Source organism: Chelonia mydas, chromosome 27, assembly GCF_015237465.2.
Source record: "Chelonia mydas isolate rCheMyd1 chromosome 27, rCheMyd1.pri.v2, whole genome shotgun sequence".
NCBI classification, from domain to species: Eukaryota; Metazoa; Chordata; order Testudines; family Cheloniidae; genus Chelonia; species Chelonia mydas.
In genome coordinates, this window is record NC_057860.1 from 15,745,766 (window position 1) to 15,767,363 (window position 21,598).

The following is a 21,598-nucleotide window of genomic DNA, read 5'->3' on the forward strand; positions in this document are numbered from 1 at the left end:
GAATATCATTATTATATACACAGACACCATGAAACAATACCTCCTCCCACCCCACTCTCCTGCTCGTAATAGCTTATCTAAAGTGATCATCAAGATGGGCCATTTCCAGCACAAATCCAGGTTTTCTCACCCTCCGCCCCCCCCACAGACAAACTCACTCTCTTGCTGGTAATAGCTAGATTTGCAGTAGGCTGGCAAAATGGATGGAGACCTCGTGTGCAATAGTATGACCAGGTACCACCAGACAGTCATCATAATAGCTATTACCAGCAAGAGAGTGAGTTTGTCTGTGGGGGGGCGGAGGGTGAGAAAACCTGGATTTGTGCTGGAAATGGCCCATCTTGATGATCACTTTAGATAAGCTATTACGAGCAGGAGAGTGGGGTGGGAGGAGGTATTGTTTCATGGTGTCTGTGTATATAATAATGATATTCTGCAATTTCCACAGTATGCATCCGATGAAGTGAGCTGTAGCTCATGAAAGCTCATGCTCAAATAAATTGGTTAGTCTCTAAGGTGCCACACGTACTCCTTTTCTTTTTGCGAATACAGACTAACACGGCTGTTACTCTGAAACCTGTCTTTTCTATTTTACTCTAATTTTCTCAGAATGGATTCTTATCTAAGAGTTCCATAAATGTTTTTTTCTAGCAGAATACTGGGGCTGGAAGGAGATAGGGATTTTTTCTTTTCCTTCAATGCTGATACTTTGCCATTCAATTTCCTAGCCTCTCCTCCTCTCTATCAAATGCAATATACAACAGGGTCTGGATTTTTCTTTTAAATTGCTATGCACTGTTTGACAAAGGAATGCTGTGAGACATACAGCCCTAATTTTTCTTGTGGGAAGACAGCAGACACATTTGCAGCCATGACACATCAGTTAAGTCTCATTGACACAAAGTGCAAAACAGAAACACTTTGCACTCCTGTAATACCTTCCATCCCAGGATTTTACTGTCCACACTACAACTGTAGTACATAAGAATGGCCATATTAGGTTAGGGCAATGATCCATCTAACCTACTAGCCTGTCTCCCAGTTTAGTGAAATCCCTTTGTTGTAACTCTCCACCATCTGTGTTGGACTTCACTGTCTTGAGTAATTTATACTGCCTGCAAACTTTATCACCTCACTGTTTACACCCTTTTTCCAGATCATTTATGAATATGTTAAACAGCACTGGTCTCAGTACAGATCCTTGGAGGACTCTGAAAAATGACTATTTATTCCTATCTTTTAACCAGTTACTGATGCACGAGAGGATCTTGTCAAAGGCTTTCTGAAAGTCCAAGTACACTATGTCCACTACACCTCCTTTGTCCACATATTTGTTGAACCCCTCAGAGAATTCTAATAGATTGGAGAGGCATGATTTCCCTTTACAGAAGCCATGTTGACTCTTCCCCAACATGTCTGTCATCTATGTGCCTTTCCTTATAATCCATAAAGTGTTTAACAGAATCTTTTTCAAGACACAGGTCCCAGGGCCTAGGCTATGATTGAGGCAGGTACACCTGTTATCCCCTGAAACAGATAGGTACGTTGACTGTCCCTCAGAACATGATTCACAAGTGCATTAGGGATTTTATCCTTTATCTCCACTTGTAGTTATTTTCATATTCCCTCATATTTTGGACATTAGGAGTACAAAGTGTCTCACTATCCTGATCTCTTCTCTGTCACATTAGTTGCCAGCTGTTACTCATTGGGCTTGCACTCTGCTTTATGTCTCCCAGTTTCAACCTATTGTTTACTGACTTTGTTTCTGTATTTGGTAAGATTCTACCTTAGCTATGCACATTTCACTGCGGTGAGGTATATGTGCAGGGTGATAGTTCTGTATCAAACTTTTCCGAACTTTTCTTCACAGTCACTCGGACACTGGTGTTTTTGGTGTATTGTATAATTTGTCTGGGATGGTTGTTTGTTCCATTGCTCAGCAGCTTAGTGCTCCTGGGCTGCAAGAGTGATGTTAGATAGCAGTGAATTTTGGTTTTATTCGGATTTCGTTTTGGGCTCTCTAGTGCTTTAGAGAGGAGAAGTGTTTGCTGCTTCAGTTGAGGTGGCACCAGAAGCGTGGAAATCATCTACCTCTGCTCTGCAGCCCATTGTTGCTGGAATAAATGTTGTAATAGTTACTTGCAGAGTTATGCATGTAAGGTTTCTGTGACATTTTGTCCCAGCTAGCATATTTGCTAAGGTTGGGTCCCTGCCTTCACTCCATACAATACAAAAGGTTTATATATACTGTCCAGTAGGTTTAGCAGTAGCATTATCACTGGGTTGTGTTTCTCTAGTGATTTCTGTATGCCAGAGAAAGCCGACAGCTTTTTCTTCTAATGCTTTGAACCAACCCAAATGTTGATGAGTTTTTAACGTGGCCCAGGTGCCTAATTAACATACACTCAATATCTCTGTCTCTAACAAAATTTGTGTTGAGGTTTCTCCAAAAACAATGTGACTTTGTTGGTACTGGTTGCAGGATGACTTGGCAAGCCCTGGATTTGCAGTAGGCTGGCAAAATGGATGGAGACCTCGTGTGCAATAGTATGACCAGGTTACCACCAGACAGTCATCATTTTATTCCTGATTGTTCAGCTGGTGCCCTAGGTAGTGGACCTAGTGAAGCAGGTAGGTCATTGATAGGGTGAGGAGGGCCTGGCTCCATGTTTGTTTTCACCCTACAGTAGATGGGCTGGTGCAGGGATTTCATTGCGCCAGATGTTTTCCCTCAGACTGCCACTTTGTGGCAATTTAGGGTTCAGCCTCAGGTTCTGGATTCAGCCTGGAAAGTTCCTGGAGCAGACGAGCATTTTCCCTTGGTGTGTATTGTAAAGGTCTGTGAATGAGCATCCGAAGGGGAAAGGTAGGGACAGAGGCTCATTCCTCAGTTACAAGCCCGAATGTAACAGGGTGACACAATGCTGTGAAAGTGGAGGAAGAAATCTCCTCATGGATATGGGGGGAGGGGGAATCTCCTCAGGGATGGGGGGGGCCACACAGTGAGGGGGGAATCTCCTCACGGATACTGGAGGGGGGACAGGGGAATCTCCTCACGGATGGGGGGCCCCACACAGTGAGGGGGAAGGCGGGGGAATCTCCTCACGGATGGGGGGCCCCACATAGTGAGGGGGAAGGCGGGGGAATCTCCTCACGGATGGGGGGCCCCACACAGTGAGGGGGAATCTCCTCACGGATACTGGAGGGGGGGCGGGGGAATCTCCTCACGGATGGGGGGGCCCATACAGTGAGGGGGGAATCTCCTCACGGATATGCTCCTGAGGGGGCGATTCTTTTCACTGACACTGGGGGGGCAGCGAATCGCCTCCCCGCAGTGCTGAGGGCGGCACTGTGCCGGGCACTGCTGCTCCCTCCCTACCCCGTCCAAGAGAGCGGGAAGAAAAGGTCCAGCCCGCCAACCCAGCCACCCTAGACCATAGAGTCGGAGGCGCTGCCTCCCTCCCAGGCCCCAGCCTGAGCCGCTCTAGCCAGCGCCGCCGTCTCTATGGCCAGCGCCTTGCGTGACCCCCAGCAGTGACGTACGTGACGTAGCCCCGGCGCGGCCCGCACCCGGAAGTGGATTGCGCTTTGTGAGTCGGGGGCTGGGGGCCATGGGGGACCCGGCGGGCGCCGACGAGCTCGCGAAGCTCGAGTACCTGTCGCTGGTGTCCAAGGTCTGCACCGAGCTGGACAATCACCTGGGCATCAACGACAAGGACCTGGGTGAGGGGCCCGGCGGGGAGCGAGCGGCGCGGCGGGGCGGGCGGCGTCCCCTGGGGGGTTGAGGTGACCCCCGGGAGAGGAGGACGGAGCCGGTCGGGGGGCAGGAGCCAGGGGACCCCCCCGGAGGAGGAAGGGGCGGGCGGGAGCCGCTGCGGTGGTGCGAGGCTGGGCGTTTGCGGCTGAAGTTGGATCCTGGTTCCCAGCTCCTTGTTCAGAGGCCAACGTTATTGTCAAGTCGCGGGGGGTAGCCGTGTTAGCCTGAATCCACGGACACAACGAGGAGAGTCCGGTGCCGCCCTAAAGACTAACAGATTTATTGGGGCATAAGCTTTTGTGGGTGAAAAACCCGCGTCTTCAGCTGCATGGAGTGAAAGTTACAGGTACAGGCATGACTATATACTGGCACATGAAGAGAAGGGAGTTCCCTTACAAGTTTCAGAGTAGCAGCCGTGTTAGTCTGTGTCCGTAGAAAGAAAAGGAGTCCTTGTGGCACCTTAGAGACTAACCAATTTTTTTGAGCATAAGCTTTCATGAGCTACAGCCCACTTCATCGGGTGCATTCAGTGGAAACCCTTACAAGTGGAGAACTAGTGTTGACCAAGCCAATTCAGTCAGGGAGGATGTGGTCCACTCCCAATAATTGACGAGGAGGTGTCAATACCAAGAGAGGGAAAATTGCTTTTGTAGTGAGCCAGCCACTCCCAGTCCCTATTGAAGCCCAAATTGATGGTGTTAAGTTTGCAAATGAATTGTAACTCTGCCGTTTCTCTTTGAAGTCTGTTTTTGAAGGTTTTTTGTTGAAGGATGGCTACTTTTAAATCTGTTATTGAATGTCCAGGGAGATTGAAGTGTTCTGCTACTGGCCTTTGTATGTTACCATTCCTGATGTCTGATTTGTGTCCATTTATCCTTTTACATAGAGATTGTCTGGTTTGGCCAGTGTACATGGCAGAGGGGCACTGGAGGCACATGATGGCATATATCATATTAGTAGATGTACAGGTGAATGAGCCCCTGATGGTGTGGCTGGTGGGGTTGGGTCCCATGATGGTGCAGATATGGGGACAGAGAAGGCAACGGGGTTTGTTTTCAAGAATCTCAGTGTAAGATTTACATTTTTAGAAATTTCATCAGACTAACAGGAGTGACTGTGGTAAAAAAGTAAATGTGTAATTATGTAAATATTTATTATATAATCAAATAAGGAATTGGGAACAAGGAACCAGCTTCAGCCTCATTGCCCTGACACGTCCGTTATTGATTGTTTGCATTGTGGTAGTATCTTTGAGCTCCAGTAGTTGTGCTAGGCGCTGAACAAACATAGACAAAAAGACAGTCCCTGCCCCCAAAGAGTTGACAGTCTGAGTTAGAAAATGAGCTCTCCTCTCATCCTGAGACACAATCCCTCCAGGTCTGGGTTCCTGAAAATGGACTTAAGGCAGTGTAGATAGAGAAACTTGCACTGCTGCAGACCATGCATTCCATGTTCTCTGGCTAGATGAACAGGTTGCCAAGCCAGCCTCTTTCCTCAGAGTGAAATGCACGTGACCTGACTTCAAATTATTTTTGTTTGTTTCACTCTCAATCACTTTTTCTTTGCAGCTGAGTTTGTGATAAATCTCGCTGAGAAAAACACCACATTTGACACATTCAAGACTGCCCTTACAAAGAATGGCGCCGAGTTCACAGTAAGTGAGATATGAACACAGAGAGAATCTTTTATTTAAAAGAGAGTTGCAAGGATAAAGTATTTGTGTTTATTAATGTGCAATTATTTTCATTTAATAGTTCATACATGCTGGCTTCCACACACTTCTGTCTAATTAAGCGTTATTTAACTTTGCTTGATGCAGTCTTTGAAGCACTATGCAATTTTGAAGACTCATTTGGGCTCTTTGGTGTCTTATTACTATGCATGTGTAGTGCAAGAAAAACAACTTGTCATGAAAACAAACTTTTTATGGTGCTCACACACCAGGCTGATAAGTACCTTAGAAACAGGTCAAAATGATTGTCCTAGTTAGAACCAGTGACTGGTGTGGAGAGTCACTTAAATGGAATTTTCATAACGTTGTAAAATCAAGTCACTTTTTGTCTTAGTTCTTCACAACTGAACTTTTATGGTGTACGTGTGATTTCTTGTGGCTATGGCCCTATACTTCTACATCTTTAGAAGTTGGGATTGAGCTTTTTGTTCCCTGCTAACAAATCCTCCCTTGTGCTAATGTGCAAAAATATTGCAATCACTTAAAAAAATCTTCTGTGCTTTATCAAATTTTTCAGGACTCCCTCATTAGTAATTTGTTACGTCTCATACAGACAATGCGGCCTCCAGCGAAGCCATCTACAGGCAAAGGTAAGTACAGTCTCACTGCTCCAACAGCTCAATAGAAAACAGACCTAACCCTTTCAGTATCTGTTGGACATTGTGGGTATGACAGATGAAATCGCTCTTCTTATATCTTATCTACTAACATTCCAGTGGAGTTCTCTGTATTACATGAGTTGCTGGTGCAAAGCTTTGGGGCTACTCGAAGAGAGCCTTAGTCAGTGCAGAATTCAGAATATTGCATATTTCACTATCTCATTTAATCAGAATTTCCTTTGTGAGGGGAAATGTAGTTATTTTTAATTCAACTTTTAAAAGCTGCAGTAAAATTTACATTCAGAGATGAAATGAATACTCCGTTTCAGAAATGACAGTAGAAAATTATTCTAGCCATGTGATAAAGGTGCACTTCTAATTTTTTTTATTTTTTTTTTTTTACCCTTTTTTATTCTAAAAACAGAGGTAGTTGTCAAACCCAAAACAGAAAAGGAAAAGCTGAAGGACCTGTTCCCAGCCCTTTGCAGGCCAGACAATCCCACCATCAGGGTAAGGATGCAATTTCCCACATTAACAATCAGTGAATGGAAATATGCTTGTTGTCTGTTTTCTCACTCTTGGTTTGCAGTTGCTACATTAACATAACCATCTATATTGTGCTTCTAATGCACAAAATGTGATGGGGTATGAGAAATGAAAATGCAGAATGGAGTGGGAAGTAAGTAGTTGGTTTGGGATTGCTGGAGGTTAGTTGCAGGGGACTATTGCTAATATAGCTCTCTTAGGGCAAACATTGCTTTGCAGAACACCCAACAAGACAAGGACCCTACCCTGACAAATTCACAGTCTAACTCAGACAACATAATAAGCAGATAATGTTTCAGGTGCAAGACTGCCTGGTGACACTGAGACCACTGTAGGACACTTTGTTTAAGGAGTGGTTTTGAAGGAGCATGTTTGGCACCTGGGATTGAAAGGCCCTTATACACCTACTGTAAGGGGTTGCATGATAGAAGGTACAAAGAGCAGGAAAGCTGAAGATGGTAGATTGGAAAGAAGATCCAGAAGAGTGCAGAAAATGAGAGGCATAGAGGAGGCAGAGGTGGGAACTGTGCAGAGGTTTGAAGGTGAGGTGGATGAAATGAATTATTAGCATATACCTTTAATCAGATTGGGAACTGTAATAAGCATCTACTTATGGAGAAGTTAATTTGTGTCAAAACTTTAGGATTAAAATCTAGGCTACCCAAGATGCCTACTAGTAACATGCATATTAAGGTTTCAGTAACAGTTTTAAAAAGTTAGTCTCCAAATTCATACATAGAGGCAGACCTGGTAGAGCCATGTGGCAGAGAAGGCTTTGGCGTTGAGACTCCTGGTTTAATGATCCCCATATCTTTGCTTCTTTACATCGCATTTTCTCTGTGATCTTTTCTCCTATTTTCCTTCTTTCTGGTGATTGTCCCATTGCACAGATTAATGCTCTGTGCTGGTGATAGGATTTTAATCAGCCTGCTTACAGAGGTATTCTCTGTGTCTACAGACTATGCTGGATGAAGATGATGTGAAAGTGGCTGTTGATGCTCTTAAAGAACTTGAAGCTTTAATGCCTAGTGCAGGTGGGCAGGAAAAACAAAGGAATAATGACCGCCGGTAAGTTTCCAGTGCATCTCTGGGCCATGGCTAGCCAGTAAATTTTCTGTCTGCATGACCGTCTCTTGTATGAAAGTTGAATACAGATTGTTAATGTTTGCCAGGGCAAAAAAGAAGAGGAGGAGTCGCAGTCACAGCAGAGACAGGGACAGGAAACGGAGACACCGATCCCATTCCAGGTCACGTTCTAGGACTCTGGATAAGAACAAGGGGAAATCCAGATACCGCTCAAGGAGCAGGAGTCTGAGTCCCAGCAGGGACCGTAAGGACCGAGAGAAATATGCAGAGAAGAGCAATGACAGATGGAGGGACAAGCATGTGGATCGGCCCCCACCTGAAGAGCCTTCGATTGGAGAAATTTACAACGGCAAAGTCACAAGTATAATGCAGTTTGGGTGCTTTGTGCAGCTGGAAGGACTAAGGTACCCATTTGACCGTCACAATGAGCCATTATCACTTCTTGTACCATCATCCTTCCTTTGTGTATTATAAACATTGGCTTCAATTTCAGTTATTAATATGACTTAAAAAAAAAAAAAGGAAAAAAGGTATGATGCCTTATGAGGCGAAGGCAAGTATGCCAGTGATACACACTGCATTTCACAACCACAGTGAATTTTCTCTTTCAGAAAAGTAAAGCTGACAGTAAAGAATGTTCCTCTTTCCAGAGACAGTTTATAAACACAGAAAAACCTCTGAGCACTAAACATTTTAAGACATTTAAGTGCTTAAATAATATGTGAAGGGCTGGTTCCCAGAGTAATATACAGTATCTCATGCTCTTCTCTCCACGTGTGACCCACAGGAAACGCTGGGAAGGCTTGGTTCATATTTCTGAACTTCGCAGAGAGGGACGTGTTGCTAATGTTGCTGATGTTGTGAGCAAAGGTCAAAGAGTAAAGGTCAAAGTGCTATCCTTTACTGGGTCCAAAACCAGCCTGAGCATGAAGGTATGGAAGAATTTTATAGATCAAATTATGGTGGAGAGAGAGAGTGTTTACAGTTTTAGTATTTCACATATTGCTGTAAACTAACTTGAATCCCTTCAAAGTATCATATTTTAATACTTAAAGCTGGTAAGTTATAGTTCTGTATTTATGCCACCCATTGGTTCCTACTCCTGTTTTCTCCACATGTTCTTTTCAGATGCCTTGCATATAAAGATTCTAAACATTCAACTGTGTTTGTACCACTCATTGAACCAAATAAAGTGGTAACTTTGAAGTCTTTAGTTAGGTGCCCAGCCAGACCCCAAGCTGTCGCTTATGCCCATCCTCCATTCACTGCATGAAAAAGAGGCATTTTATTTTAAATTACAGGCTACAATGTGTTTCTGACCACAGACTGCTTAATCACTTCTGAGATGTTAATTTAAAAAACAAACAATAGTGAAATGTCTTCACATACATGGGCTGCGTTTGGGCGTGGCCCCTCTGGGAAACGGAGAGATCCTTGCCTTTATATGCTTGGTAGAGGAAGGAGGTCCAGGTCAGGTATCTAGGGAAAAGGTGGGACAGTGATTAATAAATTTGTCAATCATATTTGATATAGGATGTTGATCAAGAGACTGGGGAAGACTTGAACCCAAACCGACGCAGAAACCTAGTTGGAGAGACCAATGAAGAGACCTCTATGAGGAATCCAGACAGACCCAGTCACCTCTCCCTGGTGAATGCCCCTGAAGTGGAGGATGATAGCCTTGAACGGAAGCGTCTCACCCGGATTTCAGACCCAGAGAAATGGGAAATCAAACAGGTGTAAAGCATTACCAACTCATACTGGGGCGTCTGGGGCGATGTCATTCAGTGTGGTTGTAGGGGAGCTTCAAAGACTACCATCCAGCTTCCCATTTTTTTTAATAGTCCATGGTTTCTTGGGTACATCCTCCTCACTGTTATAAGCTCTCTGAAATATGGGTTTCCCAAGCTCTGACCTCATAAGGCTCTGAGTAGTCTTTGGCTAATAGTGTGATCCAGTTAAGTATAAGACAGGTGTCCCTCTCTGCCAGTATTCAGAACCCCACCCAGGGATCCATAATGGAATGTGGAGCCTCTCACTCCTATATCCCTGATTCATAAATCTGACCAGTGCTGTTAATAACTGACACATCTTTGTTAGAAGCGTCACTTGTCATTCCAGCATCTTTCACCACTAAAATCCAGGAAAGACAAGGTGTCCAAGATTAAAAAGTCCGTTTAGACATACTAATGCATCTCTGCTGATGCTGGGTTGTTCCAGGCAGCACATCTACTAATGTTGTGTCCAGAGAAGTTTTAAAGTCACAATTGAATTCTTTTGGGAGGAGTCTACAACCCAGTATATCACCCTGTTGGCATGTATTATCTGATATTAATTGTAAATGTCCCTTTCTTAATTTCATCCTATTTTTTCCTATTTATACTGTGTTGTACCACACTAATAGGCACTAGTCCCCTCAGACAATCCCAGTGCCACAATGTCCTGGGAGAACTTACACTTCCTATCTCTTTGCAAAGTGAACCCTCCTTTCATCCCAGAGAGCTGTAGAATCTTAAATGGGCCAGTCTACCCTTGAATGATGTTCACATGTGGGAACTAATCCTCCCCTCTCCATTCCTTTCCCAGATGATTGCTGCTAACGTGCTCTCCAAAGAAGAGTTTCCTGACTTTGATGAGGAGACTGGGATCCTCCCCAAAGTTGATGATGAAGAAGGTAATATTGTCTGGTAGTTTCACTGTGGGTATAATAGATTCCTTTCTGTGTATGTGATCTATGCAAAAAGGAGCTTCTGATGCAAGCAAGTGTAAGGAGTTTGAGTTAGCAATAGCTCTAAACACCTGGAGCTGGCAGGTGTGCTGGTTCCCTTTGGTTAATGAAGTGCTGGTTGCCTTTGGCCGGGAGCTCTCTCCTTGCCTGTGACATTTTTACCTTTGTAGAATATGTAATTATACAGTAAACAGGATGCACAGAAAACACTTCAGCAATGTAGCTTCCTTTTCCTGCGGTGGAAGTTTGTTTGAAAAAAAGCTGCATCTGTCTCCTTGTTAAACCTGAATTATTTGTGTGTTTTAGATGAGGACCTTGAGATTGAGCTGGTTGAAGAAGAGCCACCGTTCCTGCGAGGGCATACCAAGCAAAGCATGGATATGAGTCCCATTAAAATAGTGAAGGTAAGAGATTTCAGACTAATGATTGAAAACTTGCATGCTGGTTTTATGTAAATGCTCTGGAATTAGCAATAATGAGTGGAATCTTGGTATCCATAGCCCAGAAAATCAGGAGCGCTGGGCTGGAGATCTTTCTTTTATTATACATAGTTGGGTTTTAATTTCATTGGTAACAGTGAGGTGAGATCATGGAATAGAAATGCAAGGTTAACATGTGGCCTACATTTAACAGAAAAAGAGGTAGAACCAAGTGGTGTTCTGCCCCACTCATCCTCTTGTTTTTGATGAGGTGTGGATAGCCAGGAAACTATCCTTCTCACCTCAGTACCAGTAAGCTCATCCTTGATTGGACTATGAAGGGAGTCTGCTATTTTACAGTCACAGCCACCTGCATCCTGGAAATCTAGCCATCAAAAATATTTCTGCATTTGTGAAATAATAAAAGTTTTAAAAGTAGCTTTGAAGTAGCTGTGGGAAAGAGATTGCCTTCAAGCTTGAGGACAGATGGGCTGGACTGTAAGAAAGGTGTACAGAGGAGAGGGTAGTAAAGGCTCCAGGACTGGATAGTGCTTGTAATTGTATGTTGTTTTTTGTTCTTCAGAATCCTGATGGCTCCTTGTCCCAGGCCGCAATGATGCAAAGTGCTTTAGCCAAAGAAAGGCGAGAACTCAAACAAGCTCAAAGGGAAGCAGAGATGGACTCTATCCCCATGGGACTTAATACACACTGGGTGGATCCTCTTCCTGACGGTGTGTTCTGACTTGTCTTTGTTTAAGTATCTACTGTGCCGTTCGTTGTGGGAGCTGAACCATTCCAGGAGAGTATCTTGGTGTCTATGTATGTGGCCACTTCACTTAAGACTTTTTTCATCTTGAGCCTAGCTTATATGTTTAGTCTTCTAGTCAAAGTGTGATGGGAGAGTGGACTGAGTATATTACCAAGTGATGCACAGATGGAACTATGGCAAAAATCGTAGTAGGCCCAAAATCACAATCAATATGCCAGAACAGCTCACTCGAGTTCTAAACAGGCAGATTGTAGTGTTATCTGTAAAATGCCTTTTTACTGTATCTAGCTCATTACTGCATTTGTGCCATGTGAACTGAAGTGCGATAACTAAATTCTCTCTCTTTTTTTTTTTTTTTCTTAGTGGATGGGAGACAAATAGCTGCCAACATGCGGGGTATTGGAATGATGCCCAATGATATCCCAGAGTGGAAGAAACATGCATTCGGTGGCAACAAAGCCTCCTATGGTAAAAAAACCCAACTTTCCATCATTGAGCAGAGGGAGAGTCTCCCAATCTTCAGATTAAAGGAGCAGCTGATTCAGGTAAGTCCCATGCAGGAACCGCCTTCTCCTTGGAGTGGGAAGGATTAATATGAATGTTACTGGGTCTGTTTATTGACAAGTTAGTAGCCACTTGAGAGTTTTAAGAATGAAATTGTATTTTAAAATCATAATTTTTCTCTATAAAGCTTTATAAAACTGCAGGTACTTCTTAAAGCAGTAGGGCCAATATTGGAGCTAAGATCCCAAATGACACAAGTCTTTATGGCAGTGTGAGTCATCTGAGTGGTTAAAGATTTACTGGCTTGCTGGTTAGCAAGACCTAGGCTAGAACACTTTGTCTGAGCCAGCATGAGTGAGGGCACTCGGGGGCTACATCTAGTCTTAGACTGACTGTATTTAAAAAAAAAAAAATCCTAACAAGCACTTTCTAACATGTCCTCTTTCAGGCAGTTCATGACAATCAGATCCTGATTGTTATTGGTGAGACAGGCTCTGGGAAAACAACGCAGATCACCCAATACCTGGCTGAGGCAGGTTACACGTCAAGAGGAAAGATTGGGTGCACCCAGCCTCGCAGAGTGGCTGCAATGTCTGTTGCCAAGAGAGTGTCTGAGGAGTTTGGTTGCTGTTTGGGACAGGAGGTAAAGTTCTGTGTTGGAGGAGGCAGCTGCATAAACACGATGAAAAGTGGAGAAAAATCAGTAATGGGATAACTGACCTATGCTCTATGGCAAGTTTGAATTGAGGGGCAGAATAACTCAACCTGGGATTATCATTGCCAACAATTTTGTTTCATCAATTCAGTTTGTTTAGTGTAAGGGGTGGAGACGTAATTACTCATTCAAACCCATTGTTCTGCTTCCATCTCTTGTTTGGTAGGTTGGCTACACGATTCGATTTGAAGACTGCACTAGCCCCGAGACCGTCATCAAGTACATGACGGATGGTATGTTACTGCGGGAGTGCCTGATTGACCCGGACCTGACCCAGTATGCCATCATCATGCTGGATGAGGCTCATGAGAGGACCATTCACACTGATGTGCTCTTTGGGCTTCTGAAAAAGGTAATGTTATGTTTGGACCCTGGTCTCTCCGCAGGTTATATCGGGAGGGAACGCAGGAGGAAGACAGGCATGTCTGCCTTTTGAGACCCTCATGTCTTAAAACGGTCAGTTGTGAGAACTGAGCTATGGTTGAAGGTGACTGTACCTTTACAGGAGTAGTTCACCTGGTCTTAGCTCTGACTGTAAATTAAATGGAGTTTTGGCAACAGATGAAGGTCATTTAATTCAGAACATTTCTGGGGATGAATAAGCAACTCTCTCAGAATAAGGAAACAGTCTCACTTAACCCAGTCTGCCTCTCACAAAAGGTCTCTGTGCTGGGAGTTCCCTTAACTAGGAAAAAGAGAAAAGTATTTTAAATATGGCCTTAGCTTTAAATTGCATGAGATTCTGGCCTTTTGCCTCTCTGAGAAGGACAGTGTATCCTCCTTTGCATTTAGATGATTCTGTGAATCCACCAAAGCCCCTGAGGTGATTGAAGCCTCTTGTTACCTGGAATAAAATGTAACTGAGTGAAGGGGCTTGTTGAAGCCCTTATTTATTGCCCTTGTCACTATTAACGTGGTATGGGAACGTTCTCTCCTGCTACAGACAGTGCAGAAACGTCAGGATATGAAGCTGATTGTAACTTCGGCAACATTAGATGCTGTGAAATTCTCCCAGTATTTCTATGAAGCTCCAATCTTCACAATTCCTGGCAGAACATACCCTGTGGAAATTCTGTACACAAAAGAACCAGAGACTGATTATCTGGATGCCAGTCTGATCACAGTGATGCAGATCCATTTGACGGAGCCACCAGGTAAGTGTGATAAAATTTGGTGGTGGCAGGGTCCTGTGTCATGGGGTCATATGGCTTGATAAGGAGCACATTTGAACGGGAGATCTTTCTACATGGAAGAGAAGAGGGGAAGAAGGAAGCAAAGGGAGTGGTTAGACAGAAGTTGTGTGGAGCAGGATTAATTCTGTGGACACGTTCCCTTTTGTAGGTGACATCCTAGTGTTCCTGACGGGTCAGGAGGAGATTGATACAGCTTGCGAGATCCTTTATGAGAGAATGAAATCTCTAGGACCCGACGTGCCAGAGTTAATTATCCTTCCCGTGTATTCAGCTTTACCTAGCGAGATGCAAACCAGGATCTTTGACCCAGCCCCACCAGGCAGCAGGAAGGTAATCCCAGGCAAAGGGCGGCTTCCCCCTCTGATGAAACACTTAATAGTGGGACTTGTTACACTGTTCATTCCATTCAGAATCTTATTTGCTATGGGTTGGGGAGGAGAGTAATTACAGACTATGCTCTGTAGCTTTGAAACAGCAGCTCTTATGTGGCTTAACTCACAGAACTTTTCTTGGCCAATTCTCCATTCATTTTTTGGCATTTAAGTATTCTTCTGTTTTATTTTAACCCAAACCCTTTTGCTCAGGATTGCTTTATAAATAACATTGATACAGCAGAAAGATTCTCTAGATGCTACCTTTCAAGGTCGTTGTTGTCCTCTGTGGAAATCGGAGTTTCTGAAAGGTGTGTATAGAAGCAGCTCCCAGAGGATGGCAGTAATTGTCTTGAAGCACGTTCTGTGGTGGTTTCTTGTCTCATAAGGGCTATGTTGCAGAGCCAGGCAAAAAAATACTTTTTACGGATCACATAAAATTATTTGAGCAGAAATTGGTAACCTTTTCCTTGTTTTTATCAATGAGTTCCACTGTGTTCGCATCACATACTGCCCTAAAGCTTAAAACAGGGTGCAAATGTTTAAAATCTGGCCATTTTTGTGGGTGAAAGGAGAACTCTGCTCACACATATTGGCAGGAGAATAATCAATAATTTTAAATCATAGCAGTTGTGTCAGCAATAGTCTGATTATACCATATTGAATGGTTTGTATAAACAGAGCAACGCTCATTTAGCTTAGTTCTGTTTCTGTCTGGTTGGCAAGCAGAGATAGTATCTGAATCAGACTGTACTCTTGCTTACAGGTTGTCATTGCTACCAACATTGCTGAGACCTCCCTGACTATTGATGGAATCTATTATGTGGTAGATCCTGGGTTTGTGAAGCAGAAAGTGTATAACTCCAAGACTGGAATTGATCAGCTGGTGGTTACACCAATTTCCCAGGTACACAGCATATGTTTGATAATGTAAGGGAAGTAAATCTGTGGCTTAGAGGAAATTTTATGGAAACAAGGTGAGAAAGAAATACCACTTTCCCCACACAATGCCTTGCATCACACTCAGACTATGTTTAGCGCATCATGTCTCCTTGCATTGCGTTAGGAGCCCCGTAATAATGTTAACAGAACTGCAGACAACTAACCCTTCATTCCTCTCTCACTTAGTCTCTTGACTGAACCATTGTCCTGGATAATGCATACTTGCCTCTGAGATGTTGTGTTCCCTCTGAAATCCTTCAGGCGCAGGCAAAGCAGCGAGCAGGAAGAGCTGGAAGAACAGGGCCAGGAAAGTGTTACAGACTCTACACGGAGCGCGCTTACCGAGATGAAATGCTAACCACCAACGTGCCTGAAATCCAGAGAACAAACTTGGCCAGCACAGTGCTCTCCCTTAAGGTAGGAATTAGTGTCTCATTATTTTGCTGAAATACAGGCCAATGTGATTGTAATTTCCACCCTTTTACTAAATGCAAATGGATAGGAAGGAACACTGTACCATTGGCAGAGCTATAGCTCACTCTCCAGTTCTTTCTCCCAGGGGGTTATAACTTAGACTCAGACTTAGCTTTACAGATATCAGTCCCAGAAAAACCATTCTTTACACACAACCTGAAAGCCATATTTCATTGCAAGTTCTAGAAATGGAAAGCCCCAGGAGTCTTAGTGGAATCATACGTTTCCATGCCCTGTTATAAAAAAAACAAACAAAACCCTTTATAAAATACACATACGTTTCTCAGGCCATCACCTCATAGGTGAGGACTTCTCTTTCTGGGGTAGTGGTAGTTGTATCTTTTTCAAATATATGTATATGAAGATCTATAGAAGACTGTACCCTCTGAGAACTGCAGTTGGCTAAGTAACTGTTCAAGATGTGAGAGTCATAGATGTTACAGATGGAATAGAACTATTAGGTCACCACACATCTCCCTGGCGTTAGTGCAGGATTGTTCACTATTGCACCTTTACTAGAACTTTTTCCTGTTTTGGTTTTTGTCCCAAGGGATGGAATCATGTGCCCACTGGGATTTGTGATTACACTGGAGATAAGGCATGAACCCTGGGCACAAGGTCTAAGCAGCACTGATGAACTCTTGGTTTTGGCTTTTGACTCATTTTTTGATGCTCTCGGAGATGTATCTACTTATGGAGCCTGGTTTCCAGTTTCTTTCCTGGTGTCTCTTACCCTCAGATTTTCACTCTATTTCAGGCTATGGGGATCAACGACTTGCTGTCCTTTGATTTTATGGATGCTCCCCCGATGGAAACGCTAATCACTGCCATGGAACAGCTCTACACCTTGGGAGCCCTGGACGATGAGGGGCTGCTCACTCGACTTGGGCGCAGAGTAGGTTAAATATCGTGCCTCTGAACATTGGTTGTATTGTGTTCTCAGGCTGGCCTGGGTGTAGCTATCCATAGGGGTAATTGCCACTGTCAGTGCTTTCTCTCTGTGCTCTTGTGCATTGTTAGTCAACCCAAAGCCACACTTCCCCACTAGCAGTTGGCCTTTGCAGACAAGTAGTAAATAATATTGCCTTTTCTGCTTCCCAGTGGAGTAGTGCCATTTTCTCTTGTAAGTGAGTTCCATTTTACACGTGTCTAAAAATCCCCTGTAAGTGTTGGGCTGCTCTGATCATGTAGATGGCAGTGGTCATCTGTTCTGTGCCGAATAAACCTCCCCTAGGTAGTGGGCAGTGTCGTGGTAGGGAAACACTCAATGGCATCGTCTTCTCTCCCATTAAGGTGTAGTTACCTCCAAGTGAAATGAGTCTGGCCTATTTTCTGATCTTGTGAGACCTCTTAAAGCCTTGCTTCAGCACCACTGAAAATATATGTTGTTGTCCTTTATTCCTGCAGATGGCAGAGTTCCCCTTGGAGCCCATGTTATGTAAGATGTTGATCATGTCTGTACATTTGGGATGCAGTGAAGAAATGTTAACTATAGTCTCTATGCTGTCTGTACAGAATGTGTTCTACAGACCAAAGGTAAGGAATTCAGGCCTATGTGCCGTAGTGTCCAGCCCTGGTTGCATGGTGGGAAGCAGGAATCTGGTGGTGGTTATTGAATGCATTTGGTGTAATGGTACGTGTATACTCCCCCAGACAAGACTATAATTAAAGGGTTCATTGGATCACATATTGCACAGCTAATTCACCTCTTTGTTACATGCCCCCTAGCTGTGGATGTTTGATGCCACTTCGCCCTCGGGGAAGTGAAAGTTGGAGGCTTTGCTTTTTTCTTCTCTTCTCAACAGTAAATGAAACACAACATTAGAACCTGCCATCTCCTGCTTTGGAATTCGGAGCCATTCTTGTAGGGTGGCTGGAGGAACCCTGTTCCCCTCCCAGAGAAACAGAAATGGTTTCAGAATGAAGTTACACATCATAAGCCCCTCCTGCGCTGACCTTCTTCTTGCACCTCTGGTCTGCAGGCTGTGGTGGTGACATGGCTGCTCCGTATCAGATTCCTTTTGGATCTGTTATTTCTTCATTATAATGGCCTATTGCTGTCTGATTCAATGACCTCAGTGTTTGATTGATATCCCAAGGCTACTTCCATGGAATTGAGAAACATGGACCTCTCTGCAGAGCCTATTGATTAGGCCTGGTCTACACTGAAAAGTTATATTGGCATAGCTACATCAGTCAGGGGTGTGGAAAAACCATACCCCCGACTGACATAGTTATGCCAACAAAACCTCAAGTGAAGACGCAGCTATGTGGAGAGATAGAGAGAGTGTTTCTGTGAACGTAGCTAATATCATTCAGGGAGGCGGTTTTCCAAAACGTACAGAAAAACTCTGTCTGTTTGTGTAGGGGGGCTGTGCTGGCATAGCTATGCTGACAGGATTGTCATATAGTCTCCATAGTATAGACATACACTCTGTCATTGAATGTCCGATTTCTAAGCAACAAAAATTTGACTAGTTCTATGCATATAACACAGTGCAGCCGACAGCGTAAGTGAGCCATATGTCCTGTAGTATCATTTCAAGAATAGTTAGGGTGAGGAAAGAGAAGGGTGCCTCAGGAAAGACCCAGTGTTGCAGGTTCTCTGCTCTAGCCCTCCCCTCTTGTGAGAGAGGAGAGGAGGAGTCTGCAGCATGTCTGTGTTTTCAGGTAGGAGCTGTGCTTGTCTTTTTCAAGTTTAACATTGTGTCATAATGGTAATGCCTTAATCGTAGGGGTCCAGTTCAGCCCTGGTGTGGGCGAGGGACCTCCCATTGACCTGCAGGGCTGAGTCTGATCTGCAGTGCTTTGTATTTAATCCTTTACAAAAAAAGCGAGTATGCTGTGTATGCATCTCAGCCTTGCACTGGTTAAACATGGGGCTGTCCATTTAGTAGCACATAAGAACATGCAGTATTTGGGCATAAAGAAGAACCAGTGCCCCGTTGCCAGGGGTACATGATACTTTCTCTAAAACACACATGTGATGGAAACGTGTTTTATGTGTTAGGATAAACAAGCACTTGCTGACCAGAAGAAAGCCAAGTTCCACCAGACAGAAGGGGACCATCTCACCCTGCTGGCTGTCTACAATTCCTGGAAGAATAATAAGTTCTCGAATCCCTGGTGCTATGAGAATTTTATCCAGGCCCGGTCCTTGCGCAGGGCACAGGACATCCGTAAACAAATGCTGGGCATTATGGACAGGTGAGCAAATCCAGCAGAGGGCAGGAACTGGTTCTGCCTTTTTTTTTTAAAAGCATTCTTGTCCTTTAGCAGCAGCTGATTGGTGCTTGCTGTTTGGGTGTTATGGTGTCTGTGCTTTGCACACCAAACACGGGGGCCCACTAAATTCTTTCTTTATGACTCTCTTCTGGCAGACACAAGCTGGATGTGGTGTCATGCGGGAAGGCAACAGTGCGAGTCCAGAAGGCCATCTGCAGCGGTTTCTTCCGAAATGCAGCAAAGAAGGACCCCCAGGAGGGGTACCGGACTCTCATTGACCAGCAGGTGGTCTATATTCACCCATCCAGTGCCCTCTTCAACAGGCAGCCAGAATGGTAGGAAAACAGGGGCTCTTCATTCTAAGTTTAATTCTCAATTCTACAGCTAGAAAGTCCTCAGCATGGGTTATACATAAAATACAGACCAAAATCTGTGAATGCTCCAATACTTCCGTGATGGGCATGGAACGAGAATAGAGAGCAAAGAGACAGACTGTGGTCTGTTCTCAGCTCCTGAGCAGACGTGTACAGGACATATGAGGTGCTACAATCACTGCAAAGCAAGGCAGTCTGGAGTCCTGCCTCCAGCTGTCCTGTTGTGCCTCTCCTCCAGCTATGGAGTTCAATGCAGCAGCATAAGTCAGCAAGAGGGGGATCCTGACATTAAACCAAGCAGCTCCATGCTGCAGAATGCGGGAGATGCATGAGAGAGGCTTTCTGCTGGGGGTGGCTCTTTTTGGGTCTGGTGAGCCTGGAGGTGGTGATGAAGGGGGAAGGAGAGTTAGAGAACTGGACCAAGGGGGACAGGTCTCAAGCACCCCTGACATGAGATGAGTCTTCAGCCCCAAGGACCTTCTCATTGTTAAGAACCATTAATTTCCCCTTCTGCAAGCATTAATATTGCTGTCTTCTCTCTCTACAGGGTGGTCTATCACGAGCTGGTGCTGACCACCAAGGAGTATATGCGCGAAGTGACCACCATTGACCCACGCTGGCTGGTGGAATTTGCACCAGCCTTCTTCAAAGTCTCTGATCCAACCAAACTGAGCAAACAGAAGAAGCAGCAGCGGCTTGAGCCCCTGTACAATCGCTATGAGGAGCCCAATGCCTGGAGGATCTCTCGTGCATTCAGGAGGCGATGAGCCTGGCTCTGGCATGGGTTGCTATTGGCGAAGTGTTCCTGGCGGCTGAGATTCTGCGCTGTTTTAAAATCCCCTTTTCAGGACACATGCAGTTGAACCCAAATCCAGTTGCAGCTGAAATCCAGACTGATTCAGGCTTTAACTTATTTCCTATTCACTTTGTAAATATCTTCATTATGGGCCAAAAGAACTGGACAATATCACTGATTCATGTCCTCTGCCCTTGGAACTGCTACAGTTAGCAGGTCACTTCTCATGTCCACGCTCACTCAGGTGTGTTGTATCACTTCCTCCTACTTCCAACCGTTTGAAAATCTAAAGGCTTAGAAATCTAGGCACTAATCAACAAATGAGGCAATGATCTAAAAACCAATTGTTTGTCAACTTCTGGATCTTCAGATGCTAGAATGGCCTGAGTTTCTAGCCACTCTGAAGAGGGATTGATTTCGGCCAACACTCCTGTCACTGCTCTTGGACAATGACCGATTTTCTTTGGCAGGCTTCACCACTTGTGGTCAGCTTTAACTTTTCCATTTTCTTACTTGCTGTAACTATTTGTCTCTTACTTGAAATCAAAAACTCCTGCAGCCAGCTGTGGAGAGAGATTTAGAGTCTGTGGTTTGGAATAAGGTGGAAGAGATCCCCTGAAACCCAACCCGAGTGTGTGTTATACTTGGACAATGGCACAGGTCAGACTGGTGGTCTTATCCGTCATCAGCATCTCCTATGCACTGAAAACTAGAATATCACATGTTAATTAACCACATCCACTCTGCAGCGCAGCTCAGTCTGTGAACTTAAATGGTTACAGATGTCCCAGAGAGAGATTTTCTACACAGTGTGTCATGTGCTTTGTTTCCTCTGACAACATTAGGTGACATCACAACTGGCTTTTTTTTATAGAATATTTTCTTAGGTCTAAAGGTGCATTTCAGCAGAGACCTGCTAGAACAGTTGTTATGAAAATGTAATTCCCGAATGACTGAAGCTGTACATAAACTTGCTTTATTTTCTTTTTGTTATGGTAATGCCGGTGCTCAGACCTGCCTTTTCAAAGCTGGAAATAGCTATCTGGCTCCAGAACTAGAGAGACCCAAACTTTGTAACTTTTCTCAAGTTGGTGTATTTACGAAGTGACTGGTGAAAAGTGCACGGAAGAGCTGACTGGTTTGATTTATACCTGACTCTGTGAGCTACAAGACACCACGGTGCTTGCTCACTGAAAATTGGCTACACCTGAAATCTGCATCTGTCTGTAAAGAGGGCAGTGAGAGGGATGGCATAGATATTGTTTTTAATATGTTGTACAAATGGCCTAAGTTCCTTAGAAGCCTTCACAAAGAAAATTATTATTAAAATAAACTTCTGAAACAGGAAACTGTTTCAGCATCAAA

General features: G+C 44.2%; 1 protein-coding gene across 1 annotated transcript; it reads left to right on the forward strand.

The window, feature by feature from the left end:
* The first annotated feature begins 3,414 nt into the window (after positions 1 to 3,414).
* DHX8 (DEAH-box helicase 8) lies at positions 3,415 to 21,598 on the forward strand. The gene is made up of 23 exons (XM_037886876.2): positions 3,415 to 3,726; positions 5,329 to 5,414; positions 6,010 to 6,082; positions 6,516 to 6,601; positions 7,596 to 7,705; positions 7,810 to 8,127; positions 8,511 to 8,655; positions 9,257 to 9,460; positions 10,310 to 10,397; positions 10,758 to 10,855; positions 11,454 to 11,601; positions 12,003 to 12,184; positions 12,592 to 12,786; positions 13,025 to 13,210; positions 13,802 to 14,012; positions 14,200 to 14,381; positions 15,189 to 15,329; positions 15,626 to 15,781; positions 16,596 to 16,733; positions 17,246 to 17,374; positions 18,849 to 19,045; positions 19,219 to 19,398; positions 19,985 to 21,598. The coding sequence occupies exons 1-23, from the start codon at positions 3,615 to 3,617 to the stop codon at positions 20,202 to 20,204; spliced, it is 3,585 nt and encodes a 1,194-aa protein (XP_037742804.1). The 5' UTR covers positions 3,415 to 3,614; the 3' UTR covers positions 20,205 to 21,598.